This window comes from Mustela erminea, chromosome 1 (genome assembly GCF_009829155.1).
Source record: "Mustela erminea isolate mMusErm1 chromosome 1, mMusErm1.Pri, whole genome shotgun sequence".
In the NCBI taxonomy this organism is placed as follows: domain Eukaryota; kingdom Metazoa; phylum Chordata; class Mammalia; order Carnivora; family Mustelidae; genus Mustela; species Mustela erminea.
In genome coordinates this window covers 102,731,227-102,747,440 of record NC_045614.1, presented here as the reverse complement: position 1 = coordinate 102,747,440, position 16,214 = coordinate 102,731,227, and the positions used below count along the sequence as shown (strand labels likewise).

Sequence of the window (16,214 nt, the reverse complement as noted above, 5' to 3'; positions counted from 1 at the left end):
CTCTCTGCCTACTTGTGATCTCTGTCTGTCAAATAAATAAATAAAATATTAAAAAAAAATAAAAATAAAATATTGAAGAACTACAAACAACCTAAATGTTCAGAAATAGAACATTAGTTGAATAAATTTTGTTTTGTCCATATAATTAAATATCAGGAAGCCATTAAAAGTCATGTTAGGGCGCCTGGATGGCTCAGTTGGTTGAGCGACAGCCTTCAGCTCAGGTCATGATCCTGGAGTCTGGGGATCGAGTCCCGTATCGGGCTCCCTGCTCGGGGCGGGAGTGGGGTCTGTTTCTCCCTCTGACCTTCCCCCCTCATGCTCACTCTCTCTCATTCTCTTTCTCTCTCAAATAAATAAAATCATTAAAAAAATAAATGAATGTCATGTTATAGAAGATTTTGGAAGTACTTATAATGCATCAAGTGTAAAGGTAGCATATAGAGTTATACTTGTTGAATGATAATAAGTTGTAGATGGACAAACATGTATACACATGTATATAGTCAACATACAGAAGGAAGTATTCGCAGCAGTTGTCTCTGGGGAGTGGGGATGTGGTAATTTTTATTTCATTCTGAGTTTTTTCACATAATGTGTGGGATATATTATATCTTTGCCTCTTTTAGACCTTTTTTTTTTTTTTAAGATTTTACTTATTTATTTGACAAAGAGATACATAATGAGAGAGGGAACACAAGCAGGGGGAGAGGGAGAGGGAGAAGCAGGCTCCCTGCTAAGTAAGGAACCTGACTCGGGGCTCGATCCCAGGACCCTGGGATCATGACCTGAACCGAAGGCAGAGGCCCAACCACTGAGCCACCCAGGCACACCCTCTTAAGACTTTTCTGTAAGTTCAAGAATTTTAATAAATATTTCCTTTATATGCAGAAAAACAACAAAATACTGTTAAGATTTTTTCTTTTTAATAAGTGTCAAATACTTTTAAAAGTGATAAAACACATACAACATAAAATCTATCATCTAAACCACTTCTCGGGGTAGGGTTCAGTAGTGGGTTTTTTTGTTTCTTTGTTTGTTTTGCTGTTGTTACGTTTATTATACTTTATTTTTTATCATGATAAGGGCACTCTTTACCCCATCCTTTCTTTCCTCCAAGCCCCATCCGCACTCCACGTTCCCTCTGGTAACCATCAGTTTATTTTCTACAGTTACGAGTTTATTTCTTGGTTTGTCTCTTTTTTCCCTTGGCTCATTTGTTTTGTTTCATAAACTTCACATTGGAGTGAGATCATATGGCATTTGTCTTTCTCTGACTGACTTCTTTCTTTTAGTCTTATACTTTCTAGCTCCATCCATGTCGTTGCAAATTGCAAGATTTAGTTCTTTTTTATTGCTGAAAAATATTCCATTGTAGATATGTACCACATCTTCTTTATCCTTGCTTCCATTGTAAATAATGGTGCTTTACACATAGTGCATATATCTCTTTGAATTAGTATTTTCCTTTTTGCGGGGTAAATACCCAGCAGTGTTATTTCTGGATCCTAGGGTAGCTCTATTTTTAAATTTTTTGAGGAATCTTCATACTGTCTTCCACTGTGGGTGCACCCATTTGCATTCCATCCAGTGGTGCACAGCGTTCCTTCTTCTCCATGTCCTCACCAACACTTGTTGTTTCTTGTGTTTTTTATTTTAGCCCGTCTGACAGATGTGAGGTAATATCTCATAGATAATTTTTATTTGTATTTCCCTGATGATTAGGGATGATGAGCAACTTTTCATGTGTCTGTTGGCCATCTTTACGTCTTTTTTATGTCTGTTTTTGTCATCTGCACATTTTTAAATTAGATTGTTTTTGGGGTGTTGAGTTGTAGCAGTTCTTTATATACTTTGGATACTAACCCTTTATCAGAAATGTCATTTGCGGGGCGCCTGGGTGGCTCAGTGGGTTGAGCCTCTGCCTTCGGCTCAGGTCATGATCCCAAAGTCCTGGGATCGAGTCCTGCATCGGGCTCTCTGCTCAGCGTGGAGCCTGCTTCCTCCTCTCTCTCTCTCTCTCTCTCTCTCTGTCTACTTGTGATCTCTCTCTGTCAAATAAATAAATAAAATCTGTAAAAAAAAAAAAAAGAAAAAAAGAAATGTCATTTGCAAGAGTACCTGGGTATCTGAATCAGTTAGGCAGCTGACTCGGTTTTGGCTCAGGTCGTGATCTTGGGCTCCTCAGATCGAGCCCCGTGTCAAGCCCTGCACTGGTCTCTTCACTCAGCTGGGAGTCTGCTCCAGGATTCTCTTTCTCCCTCTCCCAAGGCCCCTCCCCCATTTGTGCTCGTGTGCGTGCTATCTCTCTCTCTCTTTAAAATAAATAAATAAATCTTTTAAAAAATGTCATTTCCAAATATCTTCTCCCATTCCATAGGTTGCCTTCTAGTTTTGTTGATGGTTTCCTTTGCTGCACAGGAACTTTTTATTGTGATATAGTCCCAATAGTTTATTTTTGCTTTTATTTCCCTTGCCTCAGGAGGCATATCTAGAAAAATGTTGGTAGGACCGATAACAGAGAAATTACTGCTTGTGCTCTCTTCAAGGATTTTTATGGTTTCAGGTTTCACATTTAGATCTTTAATCTATTTTGAGTTTCTTTTACTGTATTGTGCAAGAAAATGGTCCAGTTTCATTCTTTTGCATGTGGCTGTCCAGTTTTCCCAGCACCATTTGTTGAAGAGACTTTCTTTTCCCCATTGGATATTCATTCCTCCTTACTTGAAGATAACTAACCATATAATTGTGGGTTTAATTCTAGTTTTCTGTTCTATTTTATTGATCTGTGTGTCTATTTTTATGCCAGTACTATACTGTCATAAGTGAGCAGCAGAGCAGTGGGTAGGAAGCAGCCATATCAGCCCTGGGCATCCCCACACCTGTGAGACGGCCTCCCAGGTAACTGATGCCCTACTGATGGGGAGCATCACAGAACTTTCTCTTTTTGCCCTGGAATAGCTGGAGACAGAGGAAAGGCCTAGTTGACTTCTGGAGAGCCCAACCAACCCAAGGACATCACTTGCTACCTCACTTTTATGCTGGTACCAAATGAATATTTATGTGTACAATATTGTTCATTACATGCCCTATTTCAGTTTCTGCCCATGGCATCTGTCTCTGAGAGCAGAGTATCTCTGGAACTTTCTTTATTTGGGATTGCTAGTATCGAGGGCTCCTATCCCTTTTCCTGGCTCCTGAACCTTCTGCCGGTGGTTTGTGGTAAGGCAGGAGACACAGCGAAGGACAGGCCATTGTCAACCACCCTGAGACAATCACAGGGCACCTCTTTCTCACGGAGGGGAAACTGCTGTCCATTTCAGCTTGTGGAACCCTTCATCACCCCCAGTGACTCTCATCAGACAGAAATGAGTCTCTTCAGGCAGAAGTAAGGAGCCATGACACATGGTCACTAGCTTGGAGGAGGCCTGCGGGCCCATCTCCCACAAAGTCTGCCCTGTGCCCACAGCTCCTAGAGGTGGCAGCTGCTGTTTCTATGGCATCTGACGGGCCAGCGTGGGTGTCATGGAATGGTGGGCCCAAGGGCTGGCCCCGGGGTCCTGTGATCCATACGCCACAAAGGGCCCTGTGCTCCAAACAGCCCCACACTCACTTTAAGGCTTAGTGAAACTTTAAAAAAAAAATTTTTTTTTATAAGGGCCCTGCAAGTTATACAGCCAGCTCTGGTGGCCCCTTTTCCACAGCAGCCCTGGAGAGCTGTTTCTTAGGGAAGGAATGGTAAGACCGCACTCTGCTGGGATGGCCTCTGCCTCGTCTGAAGTCCCCGTGTCCTGAATGATCACGGCACACCTCTCACTATGTCCTGCCTTGTTTTAGAATTATTTGCCTGCCCATGTCAGCCTGCAGCTGGACCAGAAGCTCCCCATGGGTCAGGACCAGGCCTCCCACCCGCCAGAGTGCCCGGCGTGTGGTAGGTGCTCCGTGAGTGTCAGCTGAAGGAGCTGCGGGGGACTTCGAGCCAAGTCCGTGTTTAGTGGCAAAGGAAACCCAAAGAGAAGATTCCGATGACAGAGTTTGATTTTGTCAGGGAAGAGTGGGGGAAATAGGAGAAACCAGAGGGGGTCCATGGCTGAATTTCCACGTGGCTGTGTCTATCTAGCAAGGTGTGGATATTATTAAAACCGGGCACTGCGCTGGATGCCCTAATCTACCATCTGTTTAATCCTGTGGCCTCTCAAGGTTTGGGAGGCCTGGAGAGCCCAGTAGCTTGCCCAGAGCCCCATGACGACAAATAGAGGAGGGGAGATTTGCACACGGGTCTCTTTGACTTCAAAGGCCTCGTTCCTGGTGTTTTGATCCTGGGGAAGGGTTGGAGGTCAGTAACTTAGTGACGGAGTACAGCTTCTTATATGGAGCAAACCGTTTAGGACCCAAAGGCTGAGGAGTAGTTGCGTTAGAGCCTGTGAGAGCTTGGCTCAGATGTATCCTGCAAAGCGTTGATGTGCAAAGCCAGAAACTCTCCCTCCTGGTCTGCCGTGTGGGAGCAGTGAGAGCCGTTACCTCAGGTGGTCGCTGTGTAGATTAAAGGAGACAGTGACGACTGAAGTGATGGCCTCCAGGGTCTTGCACCGCCATTCTCGAAGAGGGGTCTCACTGTTTTCTGGAGACTCTTTCAGCTCTGCTTGGGAATATTAATTTAGTCTTTTCTGAAAATGTTTGCCATTCAGAGTCTCAGGTCTGGGCGTGCCTACCTGCCCCAAATCCATTTCCTCTTCTTCCCTAGGAGCAGCTTCCTGCCTTGGCTCACCCTTGACAAGCCTGCGCTCTGTGTTCCCAGGGTGCCTGTGACTGGGGTGACCATGTGACCAGTTCCGGCCAATGGGACACAAATGGAAAGAGCCTCCTAGGACAGGCTGCCTGGCTCCGTTCCCTTCTCTTTCTTCCTACTTCGAAAAGGTTCCTGATATTTGAAACCGGAGTAACTATTTCCACAGGAAGAGCCAAGAGAACCATAGAGACGCCAGCCCCAACGCTACTGAGCACCAGACCCAGCCGCTTTCATATATTTCCCTCTGTGAAACAAAGAAACCCCTATTTGTTCAAGTACCTGCAAGTCAGGTTTTGTGTTGCTCGAAGCCCTGTTCTCAACGGGCTGACTGAATGACTGACTGACTGAGGGCACTTCCAGCTGCTCTCGCTCTTGGTCAGGGAGGGAGGGATGCCCTTAGGCCCTCAAGGAACTCTGCTGTCAGCAGGATCTCTTCGCTCCTTATGTAGACTTTTGTCAGACTGGGTTGTGCTCTGGGAGCCTGGAGGGCATCGCTGTCTTTCTCTGCTCCTCTTTTGCACTACTGTTAGGTTCCCTCATCTCCTCTGACTTCAATTTCCCATTTCCCTTGATGAATCTGCTCCTTGCAAAATCACCTTCCTATCACACGTACTGAGTCAGCATCCCCTCCCCACATCATGTGGCACATAAACACTACACACACACACACACACATACACACACTCTCTCTCTCTCTCATCATACACCTCTCTCCTGGCCTTTTTGTCTTTTATATTTTTCTTCTTGATATAGGGAGAGCCCCAGATCTGAAATCCAGTGTCCTGATTATGCTCCCGCCCGATTCCATCTGCTCCTGCCAGATGGAATGTTCTTAATCCACATAGAATTTTAGAGTCAGGAGAGGCTGCCTCGGGGAGCAGACACCCTCACCAGGGCCCTGGGAGCCTGCCCTTTCTTCCTCCTCACTAAGCCCAGCTGGCCTTCCCCGGGGACACATGCCAAAGAGGGTATAGAGCAGAGCGTCTCCAGGATTCTCAGCTGCAATGCTGACCTTGGAAGCCAGAACTCCCAGGCCACCCTGAGGGCTATTTGGGGCTACCTCTCCACCCTGCCTTGAGCAAGTGCAGAGCTGGCCAGAGTAGATGATACCCGAGGGAATCAACTGTTTTCTCTGCTCGGCTCACTCCTACTGAGACAATGCTGCACTTTGTCTGAGGAGACCTGCACCATGCAGGGAGTCCCCAACCTTCCCCCGTGCAGGAAAAGGGCCCTGGACGGTAGTTTTGCCACTGAAGCGGGGGGGGGGGGGGGTCTGTAAGGAGCTCCTGGGGGGAGTAGCTCATCGCAAGGTGTGGGGGCATCCCCCCATCTTTGTAGGAACAGCTACCTGCCTGGCCGACCAACTGGGTTATATGACCTGGGAGCCCTAGAGATCAGCAGCTCAGGCTCCCAACCACACAGGCTTATCTCCTCACCCTTGTAGACGATCTGAAAGCTTTCCCGGCTTCCCTGCCCCCTGCCCCACAGGTACCTCTCCTTCTCTGGGAAGCCTTGCAGGGATGTGGCTGGGAGATGGGTAATTAAGATTTTCTTCTGGGTGGCAGGAGCCTGTGGGCTCACAGTCCCCACCTTGTGCACTCATGGCTCAGGTGGGATGAACTTGCAGTCTGCCAGGTCAACCCCTGCAGGGAAGGGCTGAAGGTCAAGAAAGGAGCAAAGGGAGCGAGTACCCCAACTTTAAAGCTTCCAGACCTGAGCCGAGGTCTCAGACTCCATGCGGAAGGCCCCAGTATGTTTTGGAAAGAGGCCTCCTGGGCTCAGGAGTCCTGAGTTGAGTAAGACCTGACCATTTGACCTTGAGCAAGTTACTTTAGAATCTCAGAAGCTTGGAAGCTTCCTTCAGTGTGAAAGGGTCTTGTGAGGATTTCTGTAGCCAGAGAGCTGCTTCTCTAGTCCACCTCCCTGCAGTGGGGACTCCCTTCTCTCCTGTGTTCTTTCTGTAGGCCCTGGAAATACTTTCTTGTGGAAGCCCCCACGTATCATATCAAACACAGTAAGACATGCCTACAGCCCACGTTGAATATTTTCTGCTGTAAACTTTCTGCAAGGGGTTTAAGAAAATTGCTTTACAAATTATTTGGCTAGAAATAACATTAAAATTTGATTGGTTGATTTTTCAGTGATCATAATGTATATTGGAAATTCTTGGAAAGCAAGAAAAGCGGCAAAGAGTTCTCAGTTGATGCCACTAAACTGAATGAATGAATTTCCAAGCCTGTTGGTCAACCAGCTTGGCCATTTAAATGGGCCATGGGAAGTGTATTTACACCATGGAAATCTGCAAGAATTCTCAGTTAATGTGGTGTGAATTCACAGTCCTCATCCCCCCCAAGCCATTTGCCCCCAACCACTGGGAAATTGTTTGTTTCTTTGTTTTTTAAATCTCCCTGGGTGATTCAAATGTGCAGCCACCTGGAAGAAGTTTGGGCTGGGGGTTCACTGCCCTAACGGGGACTGGGACGATGGATGGCTCCGTAGGACCCCAGCCTTGATTCCAGGAGGAAGGATGAATTCTTGCAGGATAAAGGAAGTACTCCCATGGGGAGGTGCTCCCTGCCACCCACCTCAGGCCTTGTTCTTGGTGAGTCCTAATTTAGATCAAGGCCTCATCAAAAAAAGCCTCTCTAATCTCTCTTTGTTTTTGTGTTTGCACTGTAATCAGTTGGTTTGTTTTTATTATTTTACTGCTGGGTTTCACTCAATAACTGCCTAGTTATCGTGTTTATTGTACTTCTCTTTTTATCTCCCACTGTTAGCAGGTCCTGTTGGCAAGCTGAACTGTGGAGGCCTGGCCCGAAGTTTGCAGCAAGTTCCTGGGGCTCTGCCTGGGCCTTCCTACTTCTGCAGCAGGTGGCCTGTGGGGGAAGTCCTTGATCTTGAACCCAGACAGTTGCGGCCTGCAGGTGGTCCTGCTTTCAAAGTGAATGCCCCAGGATTCTGACCTTTCCAGTGTGAGCCCAAGAGGCTTCCTGAAAAGTGCCTCAGGACTTATCCACAAAGCCTCCAGGCCTCAGAGGCAGTGGGAAATGGGGTGGGGCAGAAGGCTACCACCTGGGGAAGAAGGGTCGGTCCATTAAGCGTAGCTCCTTTGAGGCCAAAGAACAAACCAGATGTAGGTGTTTCAACCGGAGAACTCTCAAAATGTGCTGTGGGGCAAAAAAATCCAAGTTGCCAAACCATGTGTGATACATGCTACCATCTCCCTGAAAACAACCCCCCCAAACACAATACAATCTATTTTTTATAGGTTTGTATAAAAATAAAGGAATGGAAATGTCTCTGTTTTCTGAAGTTCTGGGGCATACACATCAAACCCATAAATAATAGTTACCCCTGGGGATGTGGAGACAAGGACAAGTTCTGATGGAAAGTGACAGGAAAAGAAACTTCAGTTTTACCAGTAATGTTCAGATTTTTTTTTTTTTAAAGAAAATTAGTTTACATATGTAATTCAGCTTATTTAATTACATATGTAATTCTTTTTTAGAAATCTAATCTTTTGGGGCGCCTGGGTGGCTCAGTATGTTAAAGTCTCTGCCTTCGGCTCAGGTCATGATCTCGGGGTCCTGGGATTGAGCCTCACATTGGGCTCTCTGCTCAGCAGGGAGCCTGCTTCCTCCTCTCTCCCTCTCTGCCTACTTGTGATCTCTGTCTGTCAAATAAATAAATAAAATCTTTTTTAAAAAGGAAAGAAAAGAAAAAAGAAATCTAATCTTTTGTGTGTAAAGGCAAAGCATAGGACTTGGAATCTCAGGGTGCGGGTTGAAGCCCTGTTCAACCCCTATCACCCCTAGAAAGGATCTGGCCACCAGAGCCATTTTGAACCCTCTGCCTTCACTTGTTGCCTGGGGAAAATGGGCATGAAGATAAAAATAGTAACTCAAGACTGCTTCCTAAAGAACCAAGTGGCCTGGTGGAGAAATATAGATATATGTGTATCTATCTATCTGTCTATCTATCTATATAATATTATCATTTTGTTTCTAAAAACTTTTTTTTAAGATTTTATTTATTTATATGACAGAGATCAGAAGTAGTCAGAGGCAGGCAGAGAGAGAAGGGAAAGCAGGCTCCCTGCTGAGCAAAGAGCCTGATGCGGGGCTCAATTCAAGGACCCTGAGATCATGACCTGAGCCAAAGGCAGAGGCTTAGCCCACTGAGCCACCCAGGTGCCCCTCTAAAAACAATTTAGAGACTTTACAAAGATAGGCTCAAAATAAAATCCAAGGTCTCTCTCCCCAAGGGCAGAGAAAACAGAGTGATTGTAAGGGAGCCACCTGAGTTTCCTGAGAATAGGTCATGTCGGACAAACATTACTTCCTTTGTTCACAGGAGAAGAGGGGAAAGGAAAGCAGCAAAGATCTGTACCGCTTTGATTGTGCCCCAGGCTCTGCCCTGGGTCTACTCAGAGCTCACAACACCCTGAGAGTCAGGTTTCTCATTTTTTCAGGTGCAGAAGCCTGAAAAGGGTTTAGCCGGTCAAGGAACATGCCTCAGGGGAAACTGAAGATCTGGATCTAGATCAGCCCAGATCCCCAGCAGCTAACAGGAGCAACAGCAGTGGCAGGAACTTCTACTATCCTGGGCCGTCACTTCACTCACATGTTACAGGTGAAGCAAATGGATTGCAAGGGAATGAATAAGCTGGCCCAAAGTCGCAGGTCTGTCTCTTTCCAAAATCCAAGCTCCTCATCCTGCCACACTATGGCCTCCTTCCTCCAACTACCTCTCTCTACTGCCTCCCCCACCGCCCAGGAGATCTTGGCCTTCTCCAAGGTGGAGAGTCGATCAGAATCTCTGAAAAGTGGAAAGGGACTGGATAGCCCATACACAGCTCCAGGCGACAACCACCACCCCAGACAGTGTGAGTAGATCAGGTTGACTGCTTATGGGGGTTGGGCGCATGGCCTCCCGTGGCCATCTGGATTGTGGCAAAGCTTCTGAAAGAGATGCTCTATAGAGCTTGGAGGTCAAGACGGAGATGTGGGAGGTGAAGCCTGATACTGCTTGTGTCATAGATTGAACTGGGTCCCCCAAAAAGGTATGCTGGAAGTCCTCACCCTGGTACCTGTGAGTGTGACATCATTTGGAAATAGGGTCTTTGTGGATGTAATCTAGTCAGGATGAACTCATACTGGAACAGGGTGAGCATTAAATCCACTTACTCGTATCATACAAGAAGAGGCAAATTTGGACACAGAAACACATAGAAGACACACACGGAGAGAAGAATGGCACGTAAAGATGGAGGCGGAGATGGTGGGATGCAGCGAAAGCCAAGGAATGTGAAGGATTGCCGACAACCAAGGAAGGCTAGCAAGAGGCAAGGAAGGGTTCTTCTCTAGAGTCTTCGGAAGGAGTGTGGCCCTATTGACACCTCAACTTAGGACCTCTGGCCTCCAGAACTGTGCATGAATGAATTTCTGTTGTTGGAAGCTACCCAGTTTGTGGTAATGTGTTTTGGTAGCCCTAGGAAACTAAAACAACCGAAACAACTTGGTTGCTCCATAGCTGATTGCAAAACCACAAGATATCATGTGGACTTGGGTAGTAGGACAGAGGGCTTTATCCCTGACCCTGATTTATCCTATTATCCTCTGGGATGAAAATCAAGAGTAGGTCTGCCAGTCAAATAGGTGGATTATGCAAAACCTGGAGAGATGCTCAGTGCCGAAGATAGGATCTGTATTCAAAAACATGTCAACTAACTGCAATAATGGGCCAAACTCTACAAGCTGGGATTTAGCAAAGAAAAATTCTTTTCATTAGGTTCAAAGAACCAGCTGCACGAATGCAGAATGAAGAACCCCTGGCTTAACGACAGCTCATGTACTGAACGGCATTGGCCAAAGCTGACTGTGAGCCAAAAATGCATTGCAGTCAAGGCAATAGCTAATGCATGGGTCACCCATGGGCATTTGGGCTGGTCAGGAGTTTCATTCAAGTCTGGATATCATGTTTTAGTATTTGACACTACTCAGCATCCAGGGAAAGAGAACCAGGAAGGTGAGGTGTCTAGAAACAGTCATGCAAGGAAAACTGGGGAATCTTGGCTTGTTTCCCTGGAGACAGGAAGATGTGGGAACATAGGATATGTCTTTAAATACCAAATGGCTCTTGTGAAGCAGAGGGACCCAGGCCAGTTAGTTATATAGTATTCTAAGAGAAGGTTCCTAACTCACGGCTCCTCACTGATGATGGCAAGCAGGGGTCCCCAGGCTTCAGGTGAGGGCACAACTGTTTTACAGCATTCATCCTTTTTCTAGTAGCAACACCCAGATTTCCCTTTCGAGACCATTTCAACCTCGCTTTGTCCATGGTTCAAGGGGTGGGCATATGACTCAGGCTTGGCCACAGTGTGCTATCCCTTCGGCCATCGTAATCTGTTTAGGGATGGGCATGTGACCCAAGCCAGATCCGTGAGTGTCCTTCCTAGGCATTTTGTTGCAACTACCAGGAAGAGACCCTCTCTTTCTGCTAGGCTCACGAAGCTGGCAGGATTGAAACCTGGAGAGCTGGTGCTGGAGACCAGCTTAACAAAGTGTGAGAGGAGCCAGCTTGAGAATGAGGTCAACATGGACAGAGAGCCAAGAAATGGAGACAGAAAGATATCTGCTGGCGCCATGTAAACACCTGGGTCCAGCCATGACTGAAGCTTATTTGTGACATGACAAAATACAATCCCCTTTTATGAGTTCACCAGTTTGAGATTAGGCTTCATCATCTGCAGTCAAGTTTCCTAACACATCACAACCACCTGTGAGTAAGGCAAGCTGTCTGATGAAGACATCATATGGAGGAGATAGTAATGGTTGATGCTTACAGAGCATATTCTATATGTAGAAATTGTGGTAGACTTCTTTTTTTTTTTAATTTTTAAAGATTTTATTTTTTCACCAGAGAGAGAGTGTGCAAGCATGAGTGGGCAGAGGGGCAGAGGGAGAGGGAGAAGCCAACTCCCTGCCAAGTAGTGACCAGAGCTCCATCCCAGTATCTGGAGATCTTGACCTGAGTTGAAGGCAGATGCCTAACCATCTGAGCCACCCAGGCTCCCCAGCAGACTTTAATTTAAGTTTAATTTTTAAAAGCATTATACTTACACACAGTTTGATGAGTTGAGTAGTTCTGTAAGACTTGTTAAGCAAAAGTTATCTCTTGCAACTCAGACCCCATTTCCAACTCCTCAGAGGCAATCGCTTTCCACTTCTCCAGCTAATTCCAGCTAATTGACTTCCCATTATGGAAGATTAGGATTTAGCTTATTTGGCTTTCCCTATCCCCACCACACAATACACTTCCCAGCCCCCCCTTCCTCCCAATTTAGTTACGTTGCAATTTTCTTTAGATCAACTTTCACTGTTTATGTTTTGACTTTGTAAACTCTATTCATGGCTTACCTAGTATACTATGATTACTTTTTCCTGTACAACATATTGTTTTTGCTGGAGTTAATAATGACCTTGCTTTTCTCATTTGCTTAGTATTCCATATATCTGTTACCCATTCAATCCCAACCACTCCCCAATCTGCGTATAAATCTCCAATCAATATGCCCGTTACACTAGCTGGTCTCAGAGTTGTGTCTTCCTGAGCAGAACCATCCCTTCCTTGGTCAGTGGGATGACCTACTTGGGTCTGGATGCTTCCCCCTCCAGGCCTCAGCCACAGCTGCTGTTCTTTGCTCTTCCCTCACCATCAGCTAGACAGTCCCTTTGCGCCTCCCTTTATTGGCTCTCAGCTGCTGAATCCCATTCTCTCTTCTTTCTTGGTTTACATCTTTGTTTTGTCAGAGCACACCCTTGCGTAGCTTCCTGAGACAATGGATGGGTACACAGAAGGTAAATTTTTTAGATCTTTTCTGACAATGTTTCACTCTCCCACTTCATCGCTGGGGGCTGGATATCATTTCCCTCAGAATTTTGAAGACCTGGTTCCGTTGCATTCTAACTTCCAGGATTGCTGTGGAGAAGGCTGATGCTGTTCTGATTCAGGAGCCTTTCTTATGTAACCTTTATTTAAATTATTTCAATTTTTTTTTCATCCTCAAAACTTGTAGTATCTTTTCGTTGTCCCCAGTGAGCTGCCCTAGCTGACCCAAAGATGAATACATCAGTCCCCAAGGAGGTCTAAGGCCAGTGGAGAAGATGTATATTGGGTATTTGTGTAACAAATTTCCCCAAAAGTTAAAGGCTTAAAACAACAATCATTTGTTATGTCAGTTTCCATGGGGCAGGCCCCTGGGGACAGCTTAGCCAGGTGCCTCTGACTCGGAGTGTCCCACAGTAAAACCAACCAAGTGTTACCAGGCACCAAAGTCACCTCAGAGGCTTGACTGAGGAAGAATCTGCTTCCACGTCACTCAGGTGGCCATGGACTCACCTCAAGTCCTTACTGACTGTTGGCTAGAGACCTCTGTTCCTTACCGCATGGGCCCTACCCTCGGACTATGCCAAGTGGCAACTGGCTTCCTCCAGAATGAGAGGGGTCTAAGAGACAGAGAGAGAGAGAGAGAGAGAGAGAGAGGGAGGGCGACCAAGTCAAAAGTCACAGACACTCCTTTTGAAACCAATCTCCGAAGAGATATCCCTTAACTTCTGCTGGATTCTTGTCGTTACACAGAGGTTACTGAGCTGAGCTCACACTTGAGGGGAGGGCATTACACAGGAGAGACCCCAAGAGGCAAGGATCATGGCGAACCATCCTACCAGAGCCCGCCTACCACAATAGGCAAATGGGTAATTAGCACATACGCTCTGAGTATAGGGAAAGGCCAGAGCGGGCTGTCGCAGGAGCTGCAGAGAAGAAATGCCAGCCTCTGCCTGAGGAGATCAGAGGGGGCTTCCCAGAAGCAGCAGCTTTGGATTGAGACTTAAAAGATGAGTGGGAGATATCCCAGGTGGACCAGGAGGTATTAGAGCATCCCAGGCAAAGGAAAAGTATGTATAAACGTCAGATGTGTGAAAAGTCTTGGTGGGTTCTGGAAACAACACAGCCAAGGGTAAGATGCAAGGCTAATGGGGGAAAGGCCCATTCCCGAAGGACTTACCTGCTCTCCCAGGGAGCTGGTGCTGTATCTTGAAGGCTCTGGAGAGCCAGGCCTAATTTTTTAGGAGAGTGTGATGACTGGATTTGTGTTTGAGTACCCTCTAGTTGCTGGCTACGTGGAGGAGGATGGCAGGGCAGAGGTGGGAAGCAGGGGACCAGTGAGGAGGCTGTGGCAGGTGCCCAGGTGAATGTGGGCCACATCTGGAGTGAGGTAAACGTGACCAAGAGGGCCTTTACAGTGTCAGTGCAAACCGATCCAGCCTGTCTGCATGCATGGAGGGGAGGAAGTGAGGGGGAAAGAGGAGTGAGTGGAGGGAGGGGCCGCACACCCCGGAGGGGACCCCACAGATGTCTGTTGATTGGCTAATGGTGAGCCAGCTGTGCCTTGCTCCTGCCTCGTAGTGGAGTTGACGGGGCTGGCCAGTAACTTTGGAAGCCTAAGAAGAGAGGTCGGGGTAGAGATGTCCACCTCTTTGGCCACCCCTGCTCTGGCCCCAGAAGGCGCATGTCAGAGTCCTATTAGTTTTTCTTCTTGGTTGTTCTTGCCTCCCCATCTGTGGCTTGCAGCCAAGGCTCAGCTCCAGACCCAGGGCTGAGAACTCTCCAGGGGTTTTCCAAATCCTCCCCCGAACCCACTCCAGCAGCTGTCAGTGAGACTCACCTTCGCCCTTCTGAAGTTCGTGAAAGACCTTCCAGCCTTGACCTAACTGTCACTGATCTGCCAGCGTCATCACCTTCTCCTTCTCTACATGATTTTGAGCAAGTGAGTCACTTCTCAGTCTTCTACCTATGAAATGAGGAGGTTGGGCCAGCTGCTGGGCAGAGTGTGCCCTGGCTTGCTGGGATTCCATCTCCCACCCACCTCTCTGGCTTCTGTGGGCCCCAGGGCTGTTTCTGGAACGTGCATTCCAGCCGTCCTGATGGCTGTCTGCATTTCCTCCTTCCCTCTGCTCAGGCCTGTCCTGGCGAGGTGGCAATGTCCTGGCTTAGTTCCTCAACTTAATTCTGCACATCTTTTTTTGAAATGTGATCTTTTTGCCAGCTGGGCATTAGGTACTAAGATCTGGGTGTCCTGGCCCGGGGTTTTAACCAGCACGTTGTGAAGTCTCGGTGGGACGGTCTTCCAGAAGTCATATAGTCCACCCCTCTGCTCTGGGCATGCTTACTTTATTCATCACCGATCATCTTTAATTAGGGAGAGAAGAAACCTCTATGTGACGCATATTTTGCCGACCTCAATGGCAAAGTTCTTTCTTCAATTTAGCCTAAATCCTTCAGGAAGCCTTAGACCAGAACAGAGCTGCATTCTCAGGGCTCCTGGATAGAAAACTCACATGAGGTCCTGTCCCACTCAGCTTTCCTGCTCCAGGAGTGGGGCTCAGATCTCCAGGTGGGAAGGGGACCCCTTCCTTTTGTCTCCAGCCCTCTCTGACCAGGCGTAGCCGACACCTGCGTGGGGCCAAGCTGCTGTTGCCCTTGGCACCCAGCAGGGCCGAGGGTGTTATGTAACTGGTCTTGACCAGACATTCTGGTTCCACAGGTACAGCCTGCAAGTTAAAAATTGTTCTAAAAATGCACTGCGGCTGCCTAAACACACAGTCCTAGAGGAGGCGGCCAGAGGGCAGAGGCCATAGTCAGCAGAAGGATGTGTTTCCTGTGGTGACATTGGGCCCAAGCGCTTTAACCCCAAGGAAAACATCACACTTGGGGACATGCCTACTCCAGAAATAGGTTTTGTGGCCTCACACCCTCCTAGCCCTTTTCTCTGGAGCTACTCTGTCTCCTTCTGCTGCCCCCACCTCATCCCCGCCTCCTCCCCCCCCCCCCCCCCCCCCGCCCCTGCCCCCGCCCCCGCCCCCACTCCCGTGAGAAAGCGGCTCCAGCCCCGCCCCCTCATAATCCTGTCTGGTCTCCACCTGTGCCTGCACTTAAGTCTTACTTTTTTTTTTTTTTTGGTCATCTTATTCCGTTTCCATACTTTCAGGCTCCTCTAACCTTCCTCTACTTCTTTTCTGGTCCCTTCTCTTCGTTTTCCTCTTTCGCCCCCCCTTGTCTCTGCTCACCTCTACCCATCAAGTAATGGGGACCGGAATTCCTTTCTCCCCTCCTTAAACCCTGCCCCTCACCCGGTCCCTCTGTGGGTGACCCTCCGGAGACTCCTTCACCGCTCAGCCTCTGTGCAACAGGAACCGCCCACCATATTCTCTGCCTCACAAGATGGTTGTGGAAATCCAAAGAGGAGACACTGGCTTCCACACACAGGTACAAGGACCTTAAAACATTGTTTCTTCAGTTCGTTTGTCACGAATTTTTAAGCACCTGCTATTTGTCAGACACCGTGCGGAATGAGGCATGAAAG

The 16,214-nt window shown here is 47.5% G+C and overlaps 1 protein-coding gene across 2 annotated transcripts in view; it reads left to right on the top strand.

Annotated features, from left to right (window-relative positions):
• Window positions 1-8,086, top strand: part of ZDHHC19 (zinc finger DHHC-type palmitoyltransferase 19) — a 38,323-nt gene extending 30,237 nt beyond the window's left edge. The window contains exons 6-7 of one of the 2 annotated variants that reach the window (XM_032336427.1): window positions 7,219-7,391; window positions 7,570-8,086. In XM_032336427.1, coding sequence (XP_032192318.1) covers window positions 7,219-7,391; window positions 7,570-7,587 — 191 coding nt within the window. In that variant the 3' untranslated portion in view covers window positions 7,588-8,086. Of the gene's footprint in view, window positions 1-7,218; window positions 7,392-7,566 lie in introns of both variants that reach the window. The other variant, XM_032336416.1, reaches the window with a different exon arrangement.
• The last annotated feature ends 8,128 nt before the right edge of the window (window positions 8,087-16,214 follow it).